The sequence below is a fragment of the Rousettus aegyptiacus genome, unplaced genomic scaffold (assembly GCF_014176215.1).
Source record: "Rousettus aegyptiacus isolate mRouAeg1 unplaced genomic scaffold, mRouAeg1.p scaffold_m13_p_11, whole genome shotgun sequence".
NCBI lineage: Eukaryota > Metazoa > Chordata > Mammalia > Chiroptera > Pteropodidae > Rousettus > Rousettus aegyptiacus.
Genome location: NW_023416286.1, coordinates 42906120 through 42929697, shown reverse-complemented (window position 1 = coordinate 42929697; position 23578 = coordinate 42906120). Strand labels below are relative to the sequence as shown.

The following is a 23578-nucleotide window of genomic DNA, read 5'->3' as shown; positions in this document are numbered from 1 at the left end:
TCCACCCTCAGTCTCATGCTCCCCTCAACTCTCCTGCTTCAGAGAGAAAGAGAAAGAAGCAGCTCTTCAGGACAGTTACCCCAGGAGCCTGGGGTTGTCCTTCACCCCCAGCCTACCCACCGTCTGCTCCTAGGTTCATGTACACCTCTTCTCCACCATAGGAAGCCAGGAAAATATGACGAATGTCTAAAAAGGCAGCTTCTCCCCACACCACCCCCCCACCACCACCTACCCACCCGCCTTCCTCACCACCCAGGGGGAAATGAATTACAGGAGAAAACAGCCCCAAATTCACTGAGGCTTGATCCAGAGTGATGGCTCAGTGTCCACTCCAATTACTGGACCTAGAAGATTAATGGTGACAACTTGCTGCCAGGGTGGCAGCCCCAGGCAGACACTTCCCGGCCAAGGAAGAATGCGCCAACATGCCTGGGCTGAGAGCCTCGGCAGCCAGATGTCAGGGCAGAAACGCCAGGAAGCGGCACCTGGGGAGGGGCGGGTGTCAGAGACTAGCAAGCTGACTCTCCTGGCCACAGCCTCTTCTCCTCTAGGGAAAGGACAAGAAGACCCCACTTCACAAAGCCTGCTCCACTGACTGCAGCCTGCCCTGACCTCTCCTCACTGCTTTCATATACAGTGATCTTTCTCCAACTTTGGTGCACAACAGACTCTCCTGGAGAGCTTGTTTTAAAAGGCCCAGGCTCAAGCCTCACCCAAAAAACACTGAATCAGAATCAAGTGGAATGTGGGCAGAACATGTACATTTTTTTAATGTTCCCAAGTGATCCCTAAATAGGCCTAAGTTTGAGAACAACTGGTCTACATAACAAAATCTAGCCCTGGATTCTGTATTGGAGTATATTTTTTCTGCGAGTTTAAGTCTCTTCTTATCATATTTTAAGCTCATTGAGGACATGAGTAGAATCTCGTTTGTCTACACAGCAGACTTCTCAATTTTTAAATGAAAACACTATTTGCCTGGTGGTTAAGTTCCCAAACCAGTCCATGAATGCCTGCTACCTCACGGAGCACTGGAACAACACAGCTTCTATCCACCACTGGCAAACCACACTTCCTTGGGAGACAGCGCTCACGCTTCAAACCTGGGTGTCTGTCATTTGGCTCTGCATTTCCAATGACCTGGGGCAGAGTTCCTGTAGGATAGGAACCCTGTGGTAAGGGCATGAAAGGACTGAGTCCCAACTAAAAGGGGGCCAAGGACTGGGGAAGGGCGGGGGGGAGTTGTGGAATGCGCTATGCAGACAGACAGACAGCATCTGAGATGAGAGCATCTGAGCAGCTGGGGAGTGGAGACAGAGGTTGGTGGGAAGGCTGCTATGTGAATCACCTGGGGAGATTCTTAAACAAACTAATATTCATGTTTCATTCCTAAGGTTTTAACTGATCTGGGATAGGGCCCAGGCACCTGAATGTTTTTAAAATTCCCTGGTGATTCCACTGTGCCACTGGGTTTGAGAACCACTGCTGCGGACACTGTCTAGTCCTGCCGACTGCACTGGAGGCGCAGCAGTTTGTGAGAGAAGGCAACACGTCCAGCTACAGCCCACAAAGTGACCCTGATTGCTGCACCAGCAGTAAAGAGGGAGGAGGAACAGCAGAGCAGGGCAGTGGGCAGGGAGAGAGAAGAGATTCCAGTTGCATGCATGGCTTGCAGCAATTGTGCCTAAAAATGTCTATAAGTCAGGAGAAACCTGTACATTTCTGGGACTTCTAAATTTTCTGGAACAATGAAAGGTACAAGGCAAGTTCCTGTTAAATGACTGATGGTTTTATGAAGACACTGTCAACCAATGTCTTGCTTTTTGTTCAAGTTTTCTTCTGCCACCAAGGTTTTCAAAGGAGCTTTCATTCTCCATTAATGGAAAACGTAGGGTTGATTGTTTTCCATCACCAAGGAAGAAGTTGAGGTGCCCACAGAGAAATGTGATACACCTCCCGTGGTAAGCCTTTTTTTCTAGAAGCAACAGTATTTCTTGTCAAAATAGAAAAACGGTCCTATCTTCTAGTGAGAGTAACCAGGAGCGCAAAAACGACCAGAAGACCTAACTATGGACCCATAAATTCACAGAATGTCAGCACTGAAAGGTTTTGTTGGTGCCTTGTCATTCGCCACGAGTTGTCCAAGGCTCATGTTAGAGAAATGTCTTATTCAAGGAGCCAAATGAAGACAGAGCTCACGACTCCCAACATCAACCTGATGCTTTGACAAAGCATGGCTTGAGAAAGGAAGAAAGAAACTGACATGTACTTAGAGTCCTTTATGCACCAAGTCTATTGCTAGGTACCTTTGCACATTGTCAGTTAACCCTAAAAATCCCATTTTACAGATGGAGAAACTTAAGGCATGCACAGGTGAAAGCAACTTGGCCAAAGTAACACAGGTACTGAGAAGGCAGGCCAGTATTCAAACTCAGCCTGTCCTAATTCTCAAATCCCATGCACTTTCCTTTCTACCATGCCACCTCCCACAAGATAGTCCTTCAAATGTACAAGGACCTGTTCATTATCTAAGAGTTGATTATCAATAAAAGGTAAATACAAGAGCAGGATCAGCAGGGTTAAACCAAAAGAGGCCCTGTAGAGTTGCCCAAGCTGGGCAGGGCAGGAACTAGTCAAACTGGCTCTTAGGTGCCAAACTCCAAAAGACCAAGAATTCAGAGAATGGCAAGGAGGAAGGAGAGATGCTGGTGCCTTCTTACTGTCTCTTCTATCGCTCCAGGCGGCCTAGCAGACAGCAAGGAACACAACAGGCAGTCAAAACCAACTTGCTGGTTAACTAATAGGAGAAGAAGGAAGGGAACATACAAGGAAATCCCACAGCTAGGGTGTGAGCCATTGCAGCTGCCTGTGGGCTCAAACCACCAAAAGCCAAGGCCAGACACTGACTCTCAGGAAAGGACTTAAAAAGGGAAGAGCGCAATTCCCTCTGCCCCACATTCCACAGCCTTCGTCCAAAAGGAAAGTAATCAAGTTATTCCCAGGCATTAGGTGACCAAGGCAGTGGCTTTACCTGCTGCTCTGGTATCAAACACAACTCCTCCCCTCCATCCTTATAGCTCCATTTCCTAACATTACTTGGAGGAAAAGTGAAATGCCCATGGCTACTGTCTCCATTCTCCAGTTCAAATTATGCATTTAATCTTTCCCTTCAAGAAAAGTCAAATCTATATCGTAAACTGCTATACTGGTGGAATCTGGATGTCTCATTCTCATCAACATGCAGCAGCATCAGCTTTAGTCAGGATGAACTTCACGGCATGTAAGTCTCTTGGCCACCACATTCCCAGCCCCTCTACCTCCTCTTCCAGTTCCAGTTGACGGTGATCTAAAGACATAGTCAAGGGCCTGGGCTCTAGCTAACACCCCGGACACATGTTTGGGTTCCAAGACTCCAACTATTGGCCACCTAAATGGTTCTAAAACCTTAAACTCAATAAGCCAGCTCCTTCACCCCTTTCCTCGACTCAGCCTCCTCCACATTTACCTCAAACTCAGTCATTTGCCTTCCACCGTCTTACTGATTCTCTTCCCACCTTCCCCATCTCAGCAACTGCACATGCTCTAAATCTTTGACTACTCTACTTCACCCTTTAGTCAGTCACCAACCCCGTCATTTTCCTCCTTCATAAGGTCTTTAAATCTGTCCCTTCCACGCAACTCCCACCACTGCTGGAGACACATAAGGAAGCCGTAGGATAAATCTCCAACTCCAGGCTCTTCCCATTTCCTAGTCCATCTGATGTCATGGCCAGGAAAAACTTCCTTAACAAATAACGTCTCTAACACTTTCGAGTTTATCAAAGCACTTTCACATATATTACTTTATTTAATCTCAGCAGCAACTATGTCAGAGATAGATAATTCATATCATTGCCTGTATTTTACAGATGAGGCCAGGAGGCTCAAAACAATAAATGGATGCTCCCCTAGTTAATGTATTCATCAAGTTGTCCTGTGTTCAGCTGATATAACTAATAAAAATGGGCTCTGAAGCTAAATCTAATATGCAGCCCTGCTCTCAAACATAGAAGTGCCTGCTCTTCCTTAGAGACATTATTTTAATAATAAAATGGCATTCTTGTATATAGATATATAAAACACATAAAGATAGATGTACATCATAGACATATTAACCAAATGCTAAAGCTTAAAATGTAAAGCAAAATGTAACAATACAACCAAAGACAAACTAAGAAAACTCAGAACAGTTTTCACCATGGTTTTGCACTAACTGCTTGGACTTTAATACCAAGTAGTACTATGAACATGATTATCCAAAAGCACTTCTAAGTTTTTACTTTCTTAAAATTTAGATAAAGTACATCTTGTAATAAAGGCAAGAGTTGCTTTAAAAAATAAGATTACTATAGAAAAAAAACAAAATTGCATTTCACAGTGTTTTATGCTAACTCTCAAAAAGTCCACATGCAATTTTAATTAAAAAACATTAATTTAATAATAATTAAGCCTAAGCAAAGTTTGCATTTCAGTCAAAGTACAGATCTGTCACTTGAAATCTTTTAGGATTTTTTTTCCAAAGGAAGTCTGCATTCTTACTCAAATATGATATAGACAAAAGCATGTCAGAAATTCTATTTAATTCTTGAAATCATGTATCCACATGGATAGTTAATATACCAATTAAACAAAATCTATGAATTAAAAACACTTTGCCTAAATAATTATTGAGGATCTGAGACTATCATGATGCTTGTATATACAGAGAATATCTCTCTGGACAGACACACAATAAACTGGTAATACTGGTTGCCTCTGGCTAGGGGAATCTGTACATACCTGGGGAACAGGAGTGGTAGGGAGAAACTTGTAAAACTATATATCAGCTTTCCCACATTTCGAATTTTGTACTATGTGCATGTATTGGCCAGTTTTTTAAAAGTTTTCTTGGCATTTTGACAGGATGAAGCATACTAAACAAAAGTCTTTTAAATAGTTGCATTTCAGCAAAATTTTGTTCAAAGTTTCTCATACAGAAAACATAATTTAAAAAAAAACGCCAACTTTTTCCTATCTTTTAAGACAAAACTATTTTGTCCATTATACATTATGTACTAATGTAATTTCCTACCACTCCACTGTATTCTTTCTATTAAATGCAGCCAAATAGTCATCCTTTTGTCAACATAGCTAAAGTTCTTTGCCCCTTTCAATGAAAAGAATTGCTTACATATTAAAAAAAAGGGGGGGGGGGGTTTATTGGGGCCTCAGAGATACCAGGAGAGATGCTATCTTTTGGATATGATGGATATTTTGTTTCATAATTCACATCGTGGCCTTTCGAAAGTAAAATCATCTGGGCATTTTTGGACAAGAGAGTAAACACATTTTACAGAGTAAATTTGAAAAGAACAACAATCTAGTGCAATATTGTTTTCATGCTTGTTTATCCTTTGTTCGGGGCCACATAATTTAGCCTTGCAAATACTTAGCCAAGTGGACATTAGATGGGTGGAACGTAAGCACTGCTGTGCAACTAAAACATAGTTATTCTGTAGGTCACAGTAATAAAATAGAGAAGCCCAATAAAGGAATCTCATCTTCTTTCTCATGATAGGGACCAACATGAAGTTAAAATACAAGTGCTGGAATTGGTACAGCCACTATGGAAAATAGTATGGAGCTTCCTCATAAAACTAAGTGTTGATCTACCATATGATCCCTCTACTGGGTATTTACCCCAAAGACTTGAAAACATATATCTGAAAAGACATATGCACAACGATGTTCATAGCAACATCATTCACAGTGGCCAAGACAGAGAAGCAACTGAAATGTCCTACAATAGATGATTGGATAAAGAAGATGTGGTACATATATATGGTAGATATTACTCAGCCATAAGAAGAGATGAAATGCTGCCATTTGCGACAACACAGATGGATCTCGAGATAATCATGCTAAGTGAAATAAGTCAAACAGAAAAAGTTGAAAACCACATGATATCAGTTATATTTGAGATATAAATCTAAAAGCAACAAACAAACTCATGGACATGGACAGGAGGCTAGTGGTTACCAGATGGTACGGGGGAGGGGGGAGGTAGATGAGATAAAAGGAATCAAATATGTGGTGACAGGAAGAAATCTATGGGTGGTGAATATACAATGCAATATATATATATGTATATGTACACACACACACACACACACACACACATATACATGTCTTACTGTTGAATTGTATACTTGAAACCTACTAGATTTCATTAACCGATGTCACCAAAATAAAAAAAAAAAAAAATACAAGTGCTGGTGCCATCGTATCATAGTAATGTTTTAAGGGAAATCCATCCAATGTCTATTTCTATTCAAGAATTATCTGTATGCTTGATGTTGTCAGCATATTGATTTTTAAATGCATCTGACAAATTAGTGGCTATAATCAATAATATTGAAACTTCCCATTTATAGGGGTCCTTTTTAGCTAATGGGTTTCATTCTAGATCAGTTTGGTGTCACCAGTGCCTGTATTTAAAAACCTTGATTCCTTACTTTACCACATCGATTCTAAATTCCATCAGGCATTAAAGGTATAGCTGCCCCCTAACAAGCACCCATTATATGTCCCATGAGGAGACACTGTCTCAGGCTTCCCATCTGTTTGCCATTCTATTGTACTCACAATGACCAGCACCTGCAGCTCTGCTTCAGAAGGCTGCCTTCAGACTGCGGGGGCCATTTTGCCCACATGTGTAAAGCCAAAAAAAGTGACTATCCAGCAGGGCATAGGGAAGCCCAGCTCCCTTGGGACCACCTTGAGGCCTACCTCACTATGAGGCAGCCCCCTGCAGCATCAGGCTAAGGCCTCCCTCTGCAGACTTACCCTGATCTCTCCCCAGCCTGCTTCCCAGAACTCTTGACAGTCTCAGAGAAACATTTCTTCGATAAAGAACTTGCCGCAAATCCTCAACCCCAGGTCTTCTGGGGAACCTGACTTTAAACACCCTTTAAAAAGGCGAGCTCACCCTCCCTCCCTGGTGCTGCCTTTGGCCCTTAATGACTGCTATTTCCCTCACAGAGAGTGCCCTCCTCTTCCTCTTCCTCCAGGCTGCACAACAACCAAATGAGACATTATATGTAAAAACACTTCAAAACCCGTAAAGTGCTCTACAGATGCGAATCACCTGTAGTAATAATCTCACCCATCCTTCCGGATCTGGATCTAGTGCCAGTCACTCCATGAAGGGGGGTCCTGCAGCTCTTCCTGCCATACTTTTATGTAATCACCTCTTTCCCCACCTACAGTATAAGCTCCAGGAAAGTGAAGACTTTTGTCTTGTTCAGTGCTGAAGCCTCAGCATCTAGAATGATGTCTGGCACACAACGCATGTTCAGCAAGTGTGTGTTAAACAGCATTGCTGAACTCCAGAATCTCGCTCTGTTCTCAGCCCTTCGGGAAATGGAGGGCCAAAAGCCATTTTAAGGATCACCTAGAGTGCCTATCCCCCAGAGAGGAGAAATGACCTGCTTATGTACAAAACAACTTAGTGGCAGAGCCAGGATCTTATCGTTCATCTCTTATCTCCCAGACCTGAGAATTTTCCATCTAAAACTCCACCTCCAGACCCCACTCTTCCACAAATGGGCAACGACAGGGAACACTGCAACCACTTCTTTTTCTTCAACCAAAATATTGGCATTTGGGCAGCTCAACTTAATGATCGCTATCCTGTTACAAAGGTGGACTTGAATTTTTACCACTGTAGTTTTGCCTATATTGTTTTCATCTCCCCAAATGAACCCGAAACTTCCTAGTGGCAAAGACCTCGCTCAGTAAGTTCACCTTCCACATTTGTGCTTAGACCTTGCCCAGGACTGAGCACAAACATCAGCAAGAGGAAGGAAGCAGACAAAGCTGACGAGTGCAGGCACTCAAGTCAGGCAGACCTGGCTCCAACTCCAGCTCTGCACTTATTACCACCTATGCGATCTTGAGCAAAGGCGTTGAACTTCTCTGCACACTGAAGAGTCCTATGAAACTAACAGTCCCTGAGTCCCAGGATTACTGAGAGGGCTTAATGAGAGGATATATGGAAAGAATTTCTTACAATGGCTGGTATAAGGCAACCACCCAGCAAGTATACCTGCAGTTAATAACAGTAATACCAGTGGTAGTGAAAACAGGCTCCATAAACACCAACCACCAAGTGGTTTAAACAGGCAAAAGTCAGATACCTGGGATCAGAAAACCTCCTGCTTGTTAATGTCTATTAATAACAGATATCACATCAGATGTCTCCTTTTCCCTATAAATACAGGATGTTCGGTGACAGGTCAGAGTCTAATGTCTCGCTCTGCAGGGACAGATCAAAACCCTCGAGTTTGCTCTTGGAGATCGCCTCCAAACCACCTTCTCCTGACTCCCAGCACACTGCTTTGTCCCACTCTATACAGAACTTGCACTTGGTTTAGACCATGTCCCCAAACCCAGAAGAGCAGTGTCAGGGACTCTGCATTTCATAAAGGCCTCCTTTCCTACAGCCTCTTTTCTTGGCTCTCTTTAGTTTGTTCATTCATTCAATGAGCATACATTTATCAAGTGCTGGACACTGTGGATCAAAAGCTAAACCAGATGAGCCCCCTGCCATCTAGAAGCTCCCAGCATGAAGAGTCCTCCGGCTTCTATTTCTTAATCAGAAACTACTTTTGAAAGCTTTCCTTCCTCCCAAGCAATACTAAGATGACTGTCTCATTATCAGCAATAATAGAAGAACTGGAGTCAGACTGCCACAGTTAAAATCCTGGCTCTACCACTTTCTTATTATGTAACCACGGGTGAATTTCTTCCCCTTTCTGCCTCACCTGCCTCACCTTTAGAATCAGGACAATAATACCTACCAATTAGACTGTTGTCAGAATGAAATGAAAACCCAACGAAGTCTTTAGAACAGCGCTTGGCACACGGTAATAAATGTTCACTACTACTATTTTACAACTTACAAAAATATCCACTTTCAAGTCTAGAATGGTTGTTTGGCCATCAATACAACAAAGAGCTAAGCTAACAACTAAAGAAGTAAAACGTTCTGAAATATTGGTATGTCACAGCAAGACTCTCCTTTTTGAGGCATGTGCCAAGCCAGCTGAAATTTCTGCTTCCAGAGAAAATGTAAAGAATCTCCAACAGGGGCCACATATTTTATTTGGTAACTCAAACTCAAAGAAGGCTCTAGCACCAAGAGCAGCCTGAGAGCTCAGCTGACAGGGAAGCACAGGAGGCTGCCCTGGGCAGGGTGGGGCCTGCCGCAGCTGCTAATCCCAGGAAGGTGGCCTGATGCTCAGCATCCAAGGCTAGTGCAGGTCCTAGAACCAAGGGACAGTCAAATCAAAAGACAGGACAGAACAAGGGAAATCCTGACAACTGGCAATATTCAAAAGAGCACAGATGGTGACACTGTGGTCCTGGGTGACATGTCACTGATAGAAGCCTGTGGACCAGAGTCTGGAAAAAAGGGAGGGTCAGTTCTCAGGGGAGGCAGCTGGCAACAGCTATGCAGGATTCCCCCAGCAAGTGAATTATGAGTTAAGAGCAGTCCTAGTAGAGAGCACAGCAATAAGCAGATAAATCACGACAAAAATACATTTGAATTACCTGAACTAATATGGCAGTGAGTGGGAGAAGACAGACGAAGAAAAAGGGAAAGGGAATGATAAGACTCGGAGACCATAATTCGCCAGGGCTCATCCCTGGCATGCCAGAAGCCCAGTCTACTGGCCACAAGGCTTGATTTCAAGCTCCTCCAACAGTGACTCTATTGACCCAGCTGTGGGCACCTGTGCAGAGCAAAGGCAGGAAAAGTGATACAGCAGAGCCCAAATCAAACCCAAACCAAAACATTATAAGAGGCAAGCATTCCAGGCTAAAGCAAGGATGTTAGTGTCCATGTGTGGGTATTATTCTGCATGCTCAGCACTTTAAATGAAAGTGAGCAGCAGGTTTATCAGAGATGTGGGCTGAAACAAGGGGCACAGTTCTATTTAGGGTCAAGTCTTTCCTGGAGAAGGCAATTAGCGGCAACTGACCTCAGTATATTTTCTGTATCTGTAGTGTTTTTGTCTCCGCTATCAAATCCAGAGGACAAATGCCAAAGGCCTCTAGAGGGTTAGTCCCTGCATGACTTAGAGACTCACAGGACTCTTTTCCACTTCACATCTTAAAGCCCAAATCCATCCCCCAACTCTTAAGACTTTGGTCTTCCCACGCCTCTGAACCAGAGCCAGACCTCAGCCCCATACCCCTCCCAACCCCATCATGGTCATGACCCATGATCTTGCCAGTGCAAGGACCACACATCCTGGGGGCCTCATTCAACCAAACTGCTCCCAGGCAGTAAAAAGGAAAGAGCCAACAACACTCACACCACCAGAAAATGGACCTGAGATCCCAAATCCAAGGCAGAGCAACTTTTTTCCAGACAATGGTTAACTCTAGGGATCCCCAAGCACAGCAATAAAACTTAGGAGGCCCCTGATGATTTCAAGTGTCTGATCCTCAACTTTTTTTATCTGTAGTACAAGGAAACAAAACTAGGTGACTTCCAAGGTCACCTCCAACTCAGTATTCTGATTCCTGACTCAACGCAGGAAACCAAAGAAGTCCAACATTTGTCCAGCTCAAGGAACCAGGTCACATTCTCTGCTGGGGAGGGGCCCCAGACTAGAAGAGCAGGAGTGGCCACAAGGCCACAGCCCTAATAAAAGAGGTGAGAGGAAGCCAGCCATGCCTTGGAGCCTGGATCCAGCCTGGCTGGCCTTTGCCTAACTTTTCTAAGTGTTAAATTCCTAAGTGTAAGAAAAGACACCAGATCCCCTGGGTCAGAAGAGTGAATCTGTTCTCTCAAGCTAAAATCTGAAATAATTTTTCTGTGCACATGCATGCATACATGCATGTGTGCATGTCTGCATGTGTGAGTGTGTATGGAAAGGTTCTTCTCCTTACTGACCAGTAGGTTGGTGCTGCCTAAGAGAGATGAAGCCCCTGAGGCTAATTCCAAGTGCATTCCTCCCAGACAGTGATGGGCAGCCAGCCACCCTACCACCTTCCCCCACAGCCTCTCACCTGGGGGTTGTCCATGTACCAGAGAAGGCAGTTGGCCTGGGTGTCCAGAATAAAGTACCTCCGCAGAAACTTGCCACTGTTCTCATTCTCCTCGATGTCCAGAAACCCACAGATTCGGTTCTGCCGATCCACATAAGGCATTCCTGGGCTCTGCTCACATCACCCTGCATGGCAGGAGGGAGGGAGGTGCCGGTCAGAGAAGGACCCTGCCTCAGGACCTGCAGGAACCTCACCCTGGCTCGACTCACCTCTGCGAGAAGTTGGGCTGGCACTCTCGCTGGCTTCCTTCCCCAGGGCACCAAATGTTCCACCCCAACCAAACTCTGAAAATCTCTATTGATCCCATTCCATAAGCACCAGTCATGGAAACCCATTAACACATGTCACCTAACTTTCCTGAGGCAGAGCATTACGCGACTTTATATACATAAAGGATATTAGCCTAGGCTTTGGGGTCAGTCAGGGGCCTGGGTTCCAATTCCCATTCTGGCTTCTTATTTTATGACTGCAAACTATTTAATCTTTCTGCACCTCAGTTTCTCCACCTATAAAATGGGTTTAATAACACTACTTGCGCCTCATAAGATTCTGGTGAGATTTAAATGCTTGGCACACATTAAGCACTTCACAAACACTAGATATTATTATTACTCTTCACAATAGCCTCAGAAAGTAGGTCATAACCTAATTTTATACATAAAGAAACTATCTCAAAATTCAGTCATAAAAAGCAGCCCCTCTAGATCCATGAAGCGACCAAGGAACTAATCTGAGAGGCTCCTGGAACCTCGTGGCAGGGCACATCCCTCAGCCCCAGCTTCACTTAGTTTATTTTGCTGTTAGCCAGAGGCCACCTGTAATTGAAAGAATGAACATCCTGCACAAAGTAGCCTCATATCAGTCAGATACCTGCGGCCAGATCCCCTGCTTCTCGGTGCCTGCCTGAACTAAGCTTCCATCCCAGCTCCAGTTTCACAAAGGAGCAAGCAAGTGTGAGTACGGGAAACAGAAAAAGGTAGATAGGAGTTAGGAACAAACGCCAGGGGAGGAATTTTGTCTTCTCACATGCACTAGGTCACAGATGGGAAGGCAAGAGGCCTGGTGTTGGTTGGAGATGCAGCTTCCTCACAGGAAAAAGGTGGAAAACAGGAGTCTCCCACAGAAAGGCTGGGTCAGCCTCCTGGTGAGAGTGCAGCTGCCTGGTCAGGACGACAGAGCTCACTCATCCCCTAAGAAAACTCAGCAAATTTCCCTGATGCCAGCCCAACCGGAGAGACAGAATTTCTAGGGGTTTCAAGGCTGCTGCCGCTCCTGGGACATTTCTAAAAGAAAAAGCAAATAAACTGCAAACAGTGGGATAACAAAGTCTATCGCTGGGCCCAGTCGGTAAGCACAGCATCCAAGGCATCTGACGTCATGCAGGCTTTCAAATGCTCCCTGTTCAGCCCACAGGATTAATCAGTGCCTGTCTTTTTCTCAAGTAAGAAGCTAGAGAAGACACTCTTTCTACAATCCTCCAACAGCCTATTTTTGTTGAGGGGGCCTCCCATTTGCATAGGTCCAAGGAAGGAGAAGACTCTCATGTACCAAAAGGAAAGAATAAAAAGAAGAATTACGGTTACAGCATCTCTTGACTGTGATTCTATCCTCAGCGGGGAGGGGGGGGGGGGGGGGGAAGGCTGCTCAGATGCCCTGTGAAGCCGCTGAGTCACAGAGCCCATCAAGAATGTGGGAGGTGGGGGAAAGAATCGGCTGCAGGAGAATCACACAGACTTGTGGTTATAATTAGCAAGAGACATACTCCAAAAGACAGTGCACAAAACAAACCTGAGGTCCTAAGCCCCAAAACTCTGTCAGATAGTTCATTACGATCCCATATATACAGCCCTTTTCACAACAGCTGCTCAGATTTGGTACAGAGAGCCTGCTGCCCCAGCCCTGAAACCCTTTCCCTTCCTCTTCAACCTGTCACTACTACCTTCCAAGTCTCTGCTGATTCCTCCTCTTTTTCCCAGAGAGACCCGTCTAATACAATGAACGCTGCCCCCGTCCAGGCCCAGCCCCAACCCCAACGACTGGGCAGAGAAGGGAAAAAAAGAAGTGCTAGTAATTGGTACTTAAGACGGGGGACCCACCTGATGTGCACACATTCTGTCGCCCCAAAATTCCCCGACCGAGGCAACACTTCGAAATGTCCTTTCCAACTCTCACATCATCCCTCCAGTTATACAGTTTTAGACTATTTACTGACTCTACTCAACTCAAGTTCCCCAGTATAAGGTGGAAGGTGACAGTGAGTGGTTTACCTGAGGAGTTCCCACCCCCTCCACCACGTGTCCTGGGCCCCATACCCTGACAATGACTCTTTCCCATCTCCTGGGACAAGATACAAAGTGTTCTGACTGAGTTAGAGCACCAGATACCCCACTCTCAGGCCAACCTCTTCATCTTTGCTCTAATACCATAATAAAACCATCCAGCAAGTAGCTTCTTAGGCTTCACAACACATGGAAAACAAAGAGCACAGAACATTTGTGTATGAAGGGACCTTCGTCCACCCCACTCAGCACTCTATATCTTTCTAAAGCATGCCAAAACTCCCTAGTGTTTTCCATGTTCAGTGTAAAAACCACAATATAACACAAGTGGCATTTTAAAAAGATTGCTCTAGAGATCTTTTCATTTTTGCAGGCTTTTTCATGCCCCCGTCTACATAACCATCCTTCATAAATTTTTAAATTATATTATAAACATGTTCCATGTTGCTACACAGTCTTAGTAATCATTATTTTTAATAGTTGCATAACATTACTGGACTGGATTTACTATAATTTACTTAACCATTTTTCTCTGATTAGACAGATTACATCCAATTTTTCACTATTATAAATAATGCTGAAATTTATATTTTCAAGCTTTCTTTCTCCTTTTACAAGGAAACAGCATAAATCCCAAGTAATACTATGCTAGATCATAGCTTATGATCCTTTATAATTCTTCAGACCTACTACAAAATTGATTTCTAAAAATATTTTGTTTACACTGAAGCCAGCAATATATTATTATCATTGCTATATTCTTACACACATTGAATGTTCTCATTATTTTAAAATGTTGCTGGTTTTAAATATATAATGATGCCTAGTGAGGGTGAATATTTTTTCATGTTTGTTTTCTGCTTCATTTTCCTTCCTGGACTTTGTTAAATGAAAATCAAAACGATGTGTGCACACAACATCTATTAATCTCTCAATCTCTCTCAATCCCAATCCCAATCCCAATCTCTCTCTCTCTCTCTCTCTCACACACACACACACACACACACAAACACCCCCCCAAACCAAAACATGGCCTCACATATCCAAATAACTAAATAATGTATTTTAATTTAAAGTAAAATGGAAAAGAGGGAAGCTTTATATGATCGAGATTTCTTCACTATATAAATTCCTAAGTAAGTATTGTGAATGAAAATATATTAAATACTTAATTTGTATAAAAATGAAACTAAAGAAAAAAAGTGAATTTGCATGGAGTTACCCATTGATTAACAGCATTTAATTTAAATGTCAATTAAACTCAGATTCCTGGCCAACATCTGCCAGTAGACCAGACAGAGCTCATAAGAAAAAAAGAGTCAGTGGCTGCCTATCTTAGCATGAGACTTCTTTGTCCAAAATATCTCAACTGTCCATTTCAATGCCTCAGGTTCCATCATTGGAAAAGATTCAAGCCAAGAATAAAATGCCCCCCTAGGAACTGAAGCAACTGACATCTTTATCAGGCTCATAATATACAAAAAGTATCTGGGACTAAGACCCTAAGAAAATAGAACATACTCAGATGAAAGACAGAGTCAGTAAGAGGAAAAAAAAGACAAGATTGCTGCTTAAAACAAGTGTCATCTACTTGAAAAGTTTCCCTAAGATTCTTATACACCTGGGACAAGAGTAGGAACCTTTCTGGAAAGCAATTTGGCAATATGTAACAAGAGAGCTAAAAATGTTTATACCCTTTGACCCAGTTATTCGACTTCTAGGATCCTATCCAAGTAAATAAATGAAGATGCAAATAAAGATTAAAAAGATAGGAACTGCAATAGAATTTATAATAACAAAAAGTTGGAAATGTCCTGAACTCCCAATGATTAGGGAGTTAAATAGATTCTGCGACATTTGCATAAGGAAATGTTATGCAATCGTTTAAAAACTGTTTCGAATCATTTTTAATGAATTAGGGAGAAACTCCCCATATTCTGATAAGATGTAATATGATCTCAACCCCCTAAATATTATTTTTGTATATCTATATTTAGAAAAAGACATACAGACACCAAAATATTAACAGTAATTATGGGTTATTAGTGAATTTTACTTACTTCTATATATTTTCTGTATTTCCCAAATTTTCTACAGGAACATGTTACTTTATTTAGCAGAAGGGAAAGCTATTTAACTCCACACACACCTCAATCCGCAGCATATAAATTTTGAAGCTGAAAATGTATTTCTCAAGTCTCCAGAGTCCACAAACAAGCAAAAACTTGCCTAAATTATAGGTCTCTTGGGACTTCTTTGGTGTGTCAAAGTCTTAAATCTAATAAAGCAATATCCCACCCACCACAGCTGCCCAACAGCAAGGTACCTACCTAGAGAGCTTTGGCACCCTCCATTCTAGTTGGGTGTCCTACCGCCTACTGCAACATCATTTTAGAAAGGCTCATTCTTTCCCCTGTGGGTTTGGTTCCTTACTCCCTGGTCTTCCTAAGAGGAGCCCCTATCCTTGGGGCTGACTGAGTATTCGCACTCAAGTTGATGCCTCCATTTCTCTACTGCTACAGCTCCTGAGCCACACTGAGCCCAGCACTCAGGGAAAAGGAAGGGGGCCCTGATAGAAACCACCAGTGAAATTTTCCTTCCTGAAGCTTAGGAGATGGGATTGACATTTTTTAAATAAATGGCTAGACAGATAAATGAAGAGGTGGAAAAGTATATTTAAAAAAGAAAGAAAAGAAAAGAAAAGAAAAGAAAAGAAAAGAAAAGAAAAGAAAAGAAAAAAGAAAGAAAAGAAAAGAAAAGAAAAGAAAAGAAAAGAAAAGAAAAGAAAAGAAAAGAAAAAAGAAAAGAAAAGAAAAGCTATAGCACTGTCATGAAAGCTGTGGTTTGCTATATTGGAGATCTTAATTTTTAAGATCTCAATGCAGTTTGGAGACAGGAGAAAGAATAGATTAAAATAAGAAAGATACATTTGCCTGGCCATTCTGACATCTTTGAGGCATATAAAAATGAAAGAAAGCAACAAAAGAGATAAAACCTTAAATGGTATGGGCCCCATTGTGAAGCAATCCACTATAACCTCTGACAGTTCTAAAAATTTTTAATTCGTTTTTTAAATTTAGATATTTTTCTTTCACATTACTCTGTTGGCAAGACAGGGAATTTCAGAGATTTTTATCCCAGAAAATAGTCAGGATGGCATTTTTTTTCATGTAGTGGGGCACACAGTAGGTGCAATTCCTATCTTATTACCCCCTCCTAGGGTGGGAGCTGGAGATGGCAGCAACATCAGCCGGCGAGCTAAATTTCTACAAGAGAAAGTTTATCGGAAAATGACATCAGAGGTCTCAGCGAGGACTGTAATACAGCAGACAGGAACTAGGGAGTGGAGGTTAAGAGCTGGCATTCAACTATTGCTAGAATATGCATAGGCCATGTAAACAGAGCACTCACCTATGTTTAAACTGCAGTGCACAGAGGTGTGTGTTTCAGAACCTCAACAATACCAAAGGTTCAATAAAAAAAAAAAAAAAACAGAAGAACAACGAAACACAAGCACAGCTATTTCAGAATGCATCCCTGAGAATGAGCCAAAGATGATAACTTAGGGTGTATGAGAGCATCTACTTCCTGTTACAATATCAATGCATTTCGAAAATGTCATCAGAGCAAACGTCAAATAGTCTAAGGCAGGAGAATAATGTGGACAGAAGGGAAAGTGCTAAGAAAATGTTCCCAGGGGAAGAGCATCTACAGCAACAAGGTGATAAAGAAAAGGTTCCTCCTTGACAAGGACAGCCCAATCCCCACTGGATCCCAGAACTCTGAATGAAGAATACTCAAGGAATTTTTAAGGGAAAAAATATTGCGGCAATGGAAGGAGTAACTGAACACTGATCTCACTGCAACAAAGGCACCAAAAACAACAAAATATTTTAAACACTCATGACCTTTCTTAAGAGCAGCCTCATCTAAGTTCAGAGAAAATATGGTCATTGGAGTGGGTAGGAAACAAAGGCTTGCCATGGCTCAAGGCTCCTTAGACCACCTCCACCAGACCAATCACCAGTGCAGGTGAGCTGCCACATTGGGTTTACACAATCTGTAAAATCTGACACCTCCACCTTACAGAATCATCAAAGGCTCTCCACTTAGAAGACACAATGAATTCAATTTCACTGTGGGACTTCTTAGTAATAGCTGCATAGGAGTCTGGGAGCTATAATCTTCATTTGAAACTTAACTGTGTCAGCCACTGAAACGTGGGCAGTAGAATGAAAACATTATTTCTCCTATTAGCTTTTTGGGAAGTGCCAGGGGAAAGTATAAATGGCCTAAGTGTATCTATCTAAAGACATGTGTTCACAACCATGGACTTAGGGAAAGAGGAGGGCCTGGAAGTGACAAAGATGATGTGCAGATGACAGTAATCGGTACGAGCGCTTTTGATGAAACTCTTGCAAGAAGATGACTATGAAAATGGGTGTGCTGACTTCAGTTACCCATCGATGTTGTACAGTGAAGTCAAAGAGCATGGGTTGTAGAATCAGGCAGGCGGCTGAACTCTTCTAATGTTCTCATTTGCAAAATGGAGAGAATCGCTGTACCTACTTTGAAGACTGCTGTGAGGATTAAATGAAATAATGTGTGAAAAGTACTTAACAGGAGATCTGGTAAAGAGTAAGCACAGGGCAAATGTTGTTAAGGTGTATGTAGGGGGGAGGGGTAGTTGGGTGGGTGGTGCCTAACAAGTAGTATATGATTATGACTATAACAAAGCTGCTCAATATAGGGCAGGCATCTGCAGGGGCCATCTCTACCCCTCAAATATCAATAAGCAAATATCAACAGAAAGGCTGTGACACTGGGATCCCTCACAAGGCAAGGCATAAATTTCACTTACTCTTGCCTCTACTCCAACAACCATCATATTTTACATCTCTAAAATTCTCTAAGACATTTAAAAAAAAATCCAAGAGATCTGCAGACTCCACCTCAGACAGGCTACCCTGAAAGTTAACAGAACCCAGATGCCTCCAGCTCTGAGCATCACAAAAGCAGAGAGCCACTTTGCAAGTGAATGGTCAAAGCTGATGGAACCGGAAGTATGAGCCTTTGCATTTTAACTGTAGTGTTTCCCAGGAGCATTAAGGAGGACAAGCAGACCTAGCTTCCCACTCTTTTTATCTCAGCTTGCCAGACTCTATGGGCAGAAAGGCATACTACAAGCCCAAACCTGAAAGCCTTTTGCCCACACTGGGCAGTGTCAGGAGCTCCCGCACTAGTAGGGTTGGGACTTCCATGGTGAGAGAGCCCAATCCAGTCTTTAAGGCTCTGCAAGTCACTCAAACAATGGAGGGCAGGGAAGGAGTTTTCAGAAAGAAGTTATAAAGCCCAAAAGATTGGACAGGTTTAACAGAAGGGACCAGAGGAGGGGAGAAGAGAGTAACTCAAGATTTAGAATAAAGGTCAAAGGGGAGTCTTCCAATTAGAGTCTCAATGCACCATGCACAGGCCTCTTCACAACGGGAAGGAAGGGACCACATCCTTCCCACCTCTCAGCTGCACTATCTCTCCACCCAGTCCAATTCCCTGGCAAAATGATGGGTTTATATTGGGCAGGGTTAGGATTCTCCTCTTCCCATAGGCTGTCACACTATAATATTTGCTCTGCTTCCTGCCCTTGCAAAGCCTAACAGATTAGATTGCCGGAGTCCTATTCAGCTCAGTAAGGCAGATGGAAAACTGAAAGTAAGGCAACCCAAACTCCTCAATGGTGAGAAGAGAGAAGAGGCACAGAAGCACAATGTTCCAGCTCCCAGATCATCTTTTCCAACCTCTAGGACTATACTGGACAAAATAAACAATACCCTAGTAGTTTCAAGGAATCAGAAGAAATACTTACTGTACTGTGGTCCATAGCAAGACACAATATTAGGTATTCCAGCCTTTTAACAGGGTATAACCACCTGCTCCATGAAGAAGACAGGAAATCAATGAAGTCCCAGCTGGATGTGCACAATGAAGACCTTGCTCCTGCAGCTCAGGTCTTCCTAGTGTTTCAGAACTTTCAGCAAGCACCCAGCAAGCCTGTAAGAGGGCTGTTCTGCAGGAAGGCTGATGCATCTCCATTTCCACTTTTGCAGAATCTATCCATTGGGAGGCACCAACCAAAACCTGCATGTCTTCAGGATTTACTTAACTTTGGTAAAATATGAAGGTAACATAATACAGTTCAGCTCCCTATGATGGCATGATGCAATTCGCAGACCCTACTTCCTTATACAGAAGAGAGAAAAAAGCACCAACAGGGGAAAAGAACGTTTTGCAAACTCTCCACCAAAGAGCAGGTGGTTTCCAAGTCAATACCTAGGTGATTACCCATCTATGAAGTGAGCAAGGCTCCCATCATCAGCTAGCTAGAACTCCACAAGGAGTGCCACACTTTGTAAAAAGTGGGGTTTACAAATAAGGCATACGACTTAGGTCTAAAGGAACATGAAGAGTAAACTGTCAGCTTGGTAGACCGAATTTCTACAGAGTAGAGGCACTCCCACACTGCTCTTTGCCCTTCCATTTGCACAGGTGCAAACAATTCACATGCTTGCAGTCATTCATTCACTCAACAAACATTTACTCAGCACCTAGTAGATATTATACATTGGGCTAGTCACTATAACAAAAGTCATCTGCCTTCAATTGGCACACAATGGAGAAAGCTAATATCTGAAATGATGATAATGCTTTTTAAAAGCCTCCTCTGGTTACTCAAAGCATGCTGATCTTTATTTGAGCAATCGGCTTCCTGTTCTAGGAAGCTAAAGACTGGAAGCTCCCTAAAGACAGAGAGGCTGCATTTTGTTCAGTCTTTCATGTTCTTATAACCATTATATGTCAATTGAATGCAAATAAAATAGAAAACAAACATTTCTATTCTTTCAAGATCTTTGGCTTTACTGTTTCTGAAGGCTCTGCCACCCAACAAAGACAAATGATAAAGTTCCAGAAAGGAGAAAACGGGATTAATTTAGATATATTAAGAACAACATGAGTACAATTTTGGAACTTCAGCCCAAGTGCAACCACCACTCAGCAGGCTGAGATGCCTCCAACAGCCACAGCTGGCGGTCCTCTTAGAATGCTTTCCCCTTCCCTCTTCTAATTCTCCTATGGAAAAAAACCCAATTGCAGTCCTAAAGAAAGGAGGGGTGGGAGGAATTAGAAGGGGAAGACACAGCTTGAACCCACACTCATCAAGAAGGAAGGAAAGCCGAGGCAGAAAGGCTTGGGGGCTGGGCTAGCCTAAGAAAGGAGATGTGTAAGGCCGAAGTGGAGGACATGCCTGGACAATTTTCCTTCCTTACAAGGCCTCTTTTTTCCTCTTTCCTCTTTTTTTTTTTTTTTTTAATTTGATGAAATAACAGTCTTCAGAACTGGAGAGAACTGGAGTAGAAAAGGGAAGCGAGTAAGGTGAGGAAGAAGTTGGTGAGAGAGACCTACAGCTTCCCTCGAGGTGCATTCCCAATCTGGCACCGAACCTGCATTTTAGAAGTTTTCCTTCAAGTCTCCCCCACGTAGCCTAGAGTTCCAGAAGCCGGAGGGCCCAGGTTGACCCAAAGGAGAGGTCTCCCTATGTAAGCATACTAGGCCTGTTCTGTAATAAGGTAATCGGGGAAAGGAGTTGAGTCTCCACGGCCCAATCCGTGCCCAAGAGACTTGCCTGGACGTTCTCTGCTCTCCTGCCCTACCCGCAGCCCGGGCAGTCGTTGCGGGGCCACTGCCCCAAGCGCCAGAACCCGTAGAGAAGTTTCGCCGCTGCAAACGTGAGAAAATGCAGCTCAGCAGAACACCCGCCCCCACCCTCTCTGCGGCCCCACCCCCGCAGCCCGACCCCTGGCGGTGGCGACCTTGGCCACCCCGGACGCTCCAGCGGTGTGGAGGAGGGGCTGCCCTCCGGGCTTTCCCCCGGCTAGAGGAGGGAGCTAGGGGCTTCGGCGCCCCCCACTGCGGCGGTGGCCGGCAGGGCAGGCGCACTCAGCCCCGCCTGTGCGCCCAGAGTTCCCCAGCCAGCGCCTGCCCCCGCGCGCCCCTCTGCACGTCTCTGCTCCTGGGCCCGCGAGGGCACCCAACTTACCCCGCCGTGCAGATGCCGGGGCTCGGGCCGGGTGCGGGGGTTACATCGGGGTAGCACGCGCCCCTCTGGCCCGCGGGGCCGGCGCTCTCGGGGGATTTCTTTATCTCGCGGCCAAACTCTCGGTGCCTCTCGCTCCTCTCGCTCTTCTCCCCCCACCCCGCCCCCTCCTCTCTTGTCTCTCGGCTCTTTTTTCCGGGTTAATTACGTTTCACATTAAAGCAGAACCCAGCCCCGGATGTGAGTACAATGCTCTGCCGAGCCCGCTGGGGGAGGAGAGGGGTGCCGGGGCGCAGCGGGGTGGGAGGGGGCGCGGCCGGGCGCGGCGGGCTGCGCTGAGGAGGCGGGGCGGGCGCCGGGGAGGCGGCCCCCAACCATCTCTCCGGCGTCTGCCGCGGCGCAGGTGGCACCCGGGCGGCGGAGGGAGGCCGTGCCTCGGACGCCGAGCCCCGGGCAGCAGGTGTCCGCAGCGGGAAAAGAGCCGGGGCCGAAGGCATCCTCGAAGGAGAGAGGCGAGCCAGAGCACGGGCTCCAGCTTTATCCCCATTTCTTCTTCCCTAAGCCCCACCCAGCGACTTCAGCCGGGCCTCCCTTGGATCCTGAGCATTTGCCTTTCTGGAGCTGCGGAGTTAGGTATAGGATGAGGATCAAAAGAAGAAGCGCAGATTCCCCAGGGTTGTCATGAATGTGCTCGAGGAACCCAGTGGGGCAGGATGTTCTAACAGGGGGTATGGGATATTTTCAGAGTATGGCGCAAAGAGTATGGCCCTTCCTGCCCTCAGAGCGGGAGGCTATTCTGGGGGGGGGGGGGGGGGGAAGAAACAGACAAGCATGCATTAAGTAAATATTGCCAAGAAGAACCTAAGAGAACTACTGTGTGCCGGTGCAGCTTCTGCGTTATCTCATTTGATCCACAGAGCAGCCCTATGGGTATCCATCCCGTTTACGATGAGGAAACCGAGACTCAGAGACGTGAAGAAATGTGTCCTGGGTTCCACAGTTAATCAATGGCAGGTCTGTCAGGTTCTGAAGCTGGCCTCCCACGTGAGGAGATAGACGTTTAAATATATATAAAGTCAGGCAATCAACATGCAAAACATAGAAATGTAGTGGATTCGCCCTGAAATGGAGGATCTGTGAGATGCGTTTTTCTGGGGATTCTGATGCAAATTTAGTAGTTACTAAGGTCTGAGTCCTACCAGACTTTGAGGGAGAGGAGGATAAAAGAAGATCCTTCTAAGACAGGGACTGGATATTCCGGAGTGACAGAAAAGCGAGTCCTCATCCCACTATTGTTGGGGAAAGTCTCCAGGACCTGAGGCAACAGCCTGGGGGTAGGAGTCCGAGCCAGATGAGCCAGGAGGGAGGCAGGACAACACGCAGCACACACCCCGAAAGCACCAGTGATGAAACCACACACGTTTCCTCTTACATTTTGATTGCCAAAGCAAAAATGAGCCGCCCTGCTCCCTCAGGTGTGAAAAAAGGCTGTTTGCTTTAGAACATTTTACTTTGAATGAGGAAGGAAAGGGGGACACAAGAAGAAAAAAAAAATCATTTCCTTTGAAATACCTACATCAACGTCAATTTTTTATTTTTATTTTTTCTGCTTATGAAGATTTTTACCACTCATAAATTTCAGGCAGCATAACATCTTGAAGAGTATGTTCTCTGGAACAGATGGCCTGGATATGAATCCCACCTCTGCCACGTACTAGCTTTGGTCCCTGGGCAAGTGACTTAACCTTTTTGTGCCTCAGTTTCTACATCTACATCATTATGAAGAGTAAATGAGTTAACATTTGTAGTGTTGAGATTACTGTCAAAACTGAAGTAGGTGCTATGTAAATGTTTTTTAATTTAAAAATTAGATTATGGTTTTCAGCATGAAAAACAAAATTCCACTCAACTCCAAGCAAATCCTATTGGAACTGATGGTTTCCAGTGGGAGCAGTGATGTCAAAGTCTCAGATTTCATGGTATGGTTCATATTAAAACCATAATACTCTACTCCCTGTTGGGCCTGCCTGAGTCACTCAATCACTGAGCCACAAATATTTCCTGAGCACTA

The 23578-nt window shown here is 44.2% G+C and overlaps 1 protein-coding gene across 5 annotated transcripts in view; it reads right to left on the bottom strand.

Annotated features, from left to right (window-relative positions):
- Positions 1 to 23578, bottom strand: part of PLEKHA2 (pleckstrin homology domain containing A2) — a 65965-nt gene that overhangs the window by 30809 nt on the left and 11578 nt on the right. Inside the window, exons 1-3 of one of the 5 annotated variants that reach the window (XM_016127379.2) lie at positions 21511 to 21529; positions 21097 to 21191; positions 11101 to 11264 (exon numbers count right to left, since the gene is read on the bottom strand). In XM_016127379.2, coding sequence (XP_015982865.2) covers positions 11101 to 11241 — 141 coding nt within the window. In that variant the 5' untranslated portion in view covers positions 11242 to 11264; positions 21097 to 21191; positions 21511 to 21529. Of the gene's footprint in view, positions 1 to 11100; positions 11265 to 21096; positions 21192 to 21510; positions 21751 to 23578 lie in introns of those variants that run through there. The other 4 variants (XM_016127376.2, XM_016127381.2, XM_016127380.2 and 1 more) reach the window with 4 other exon arrangements.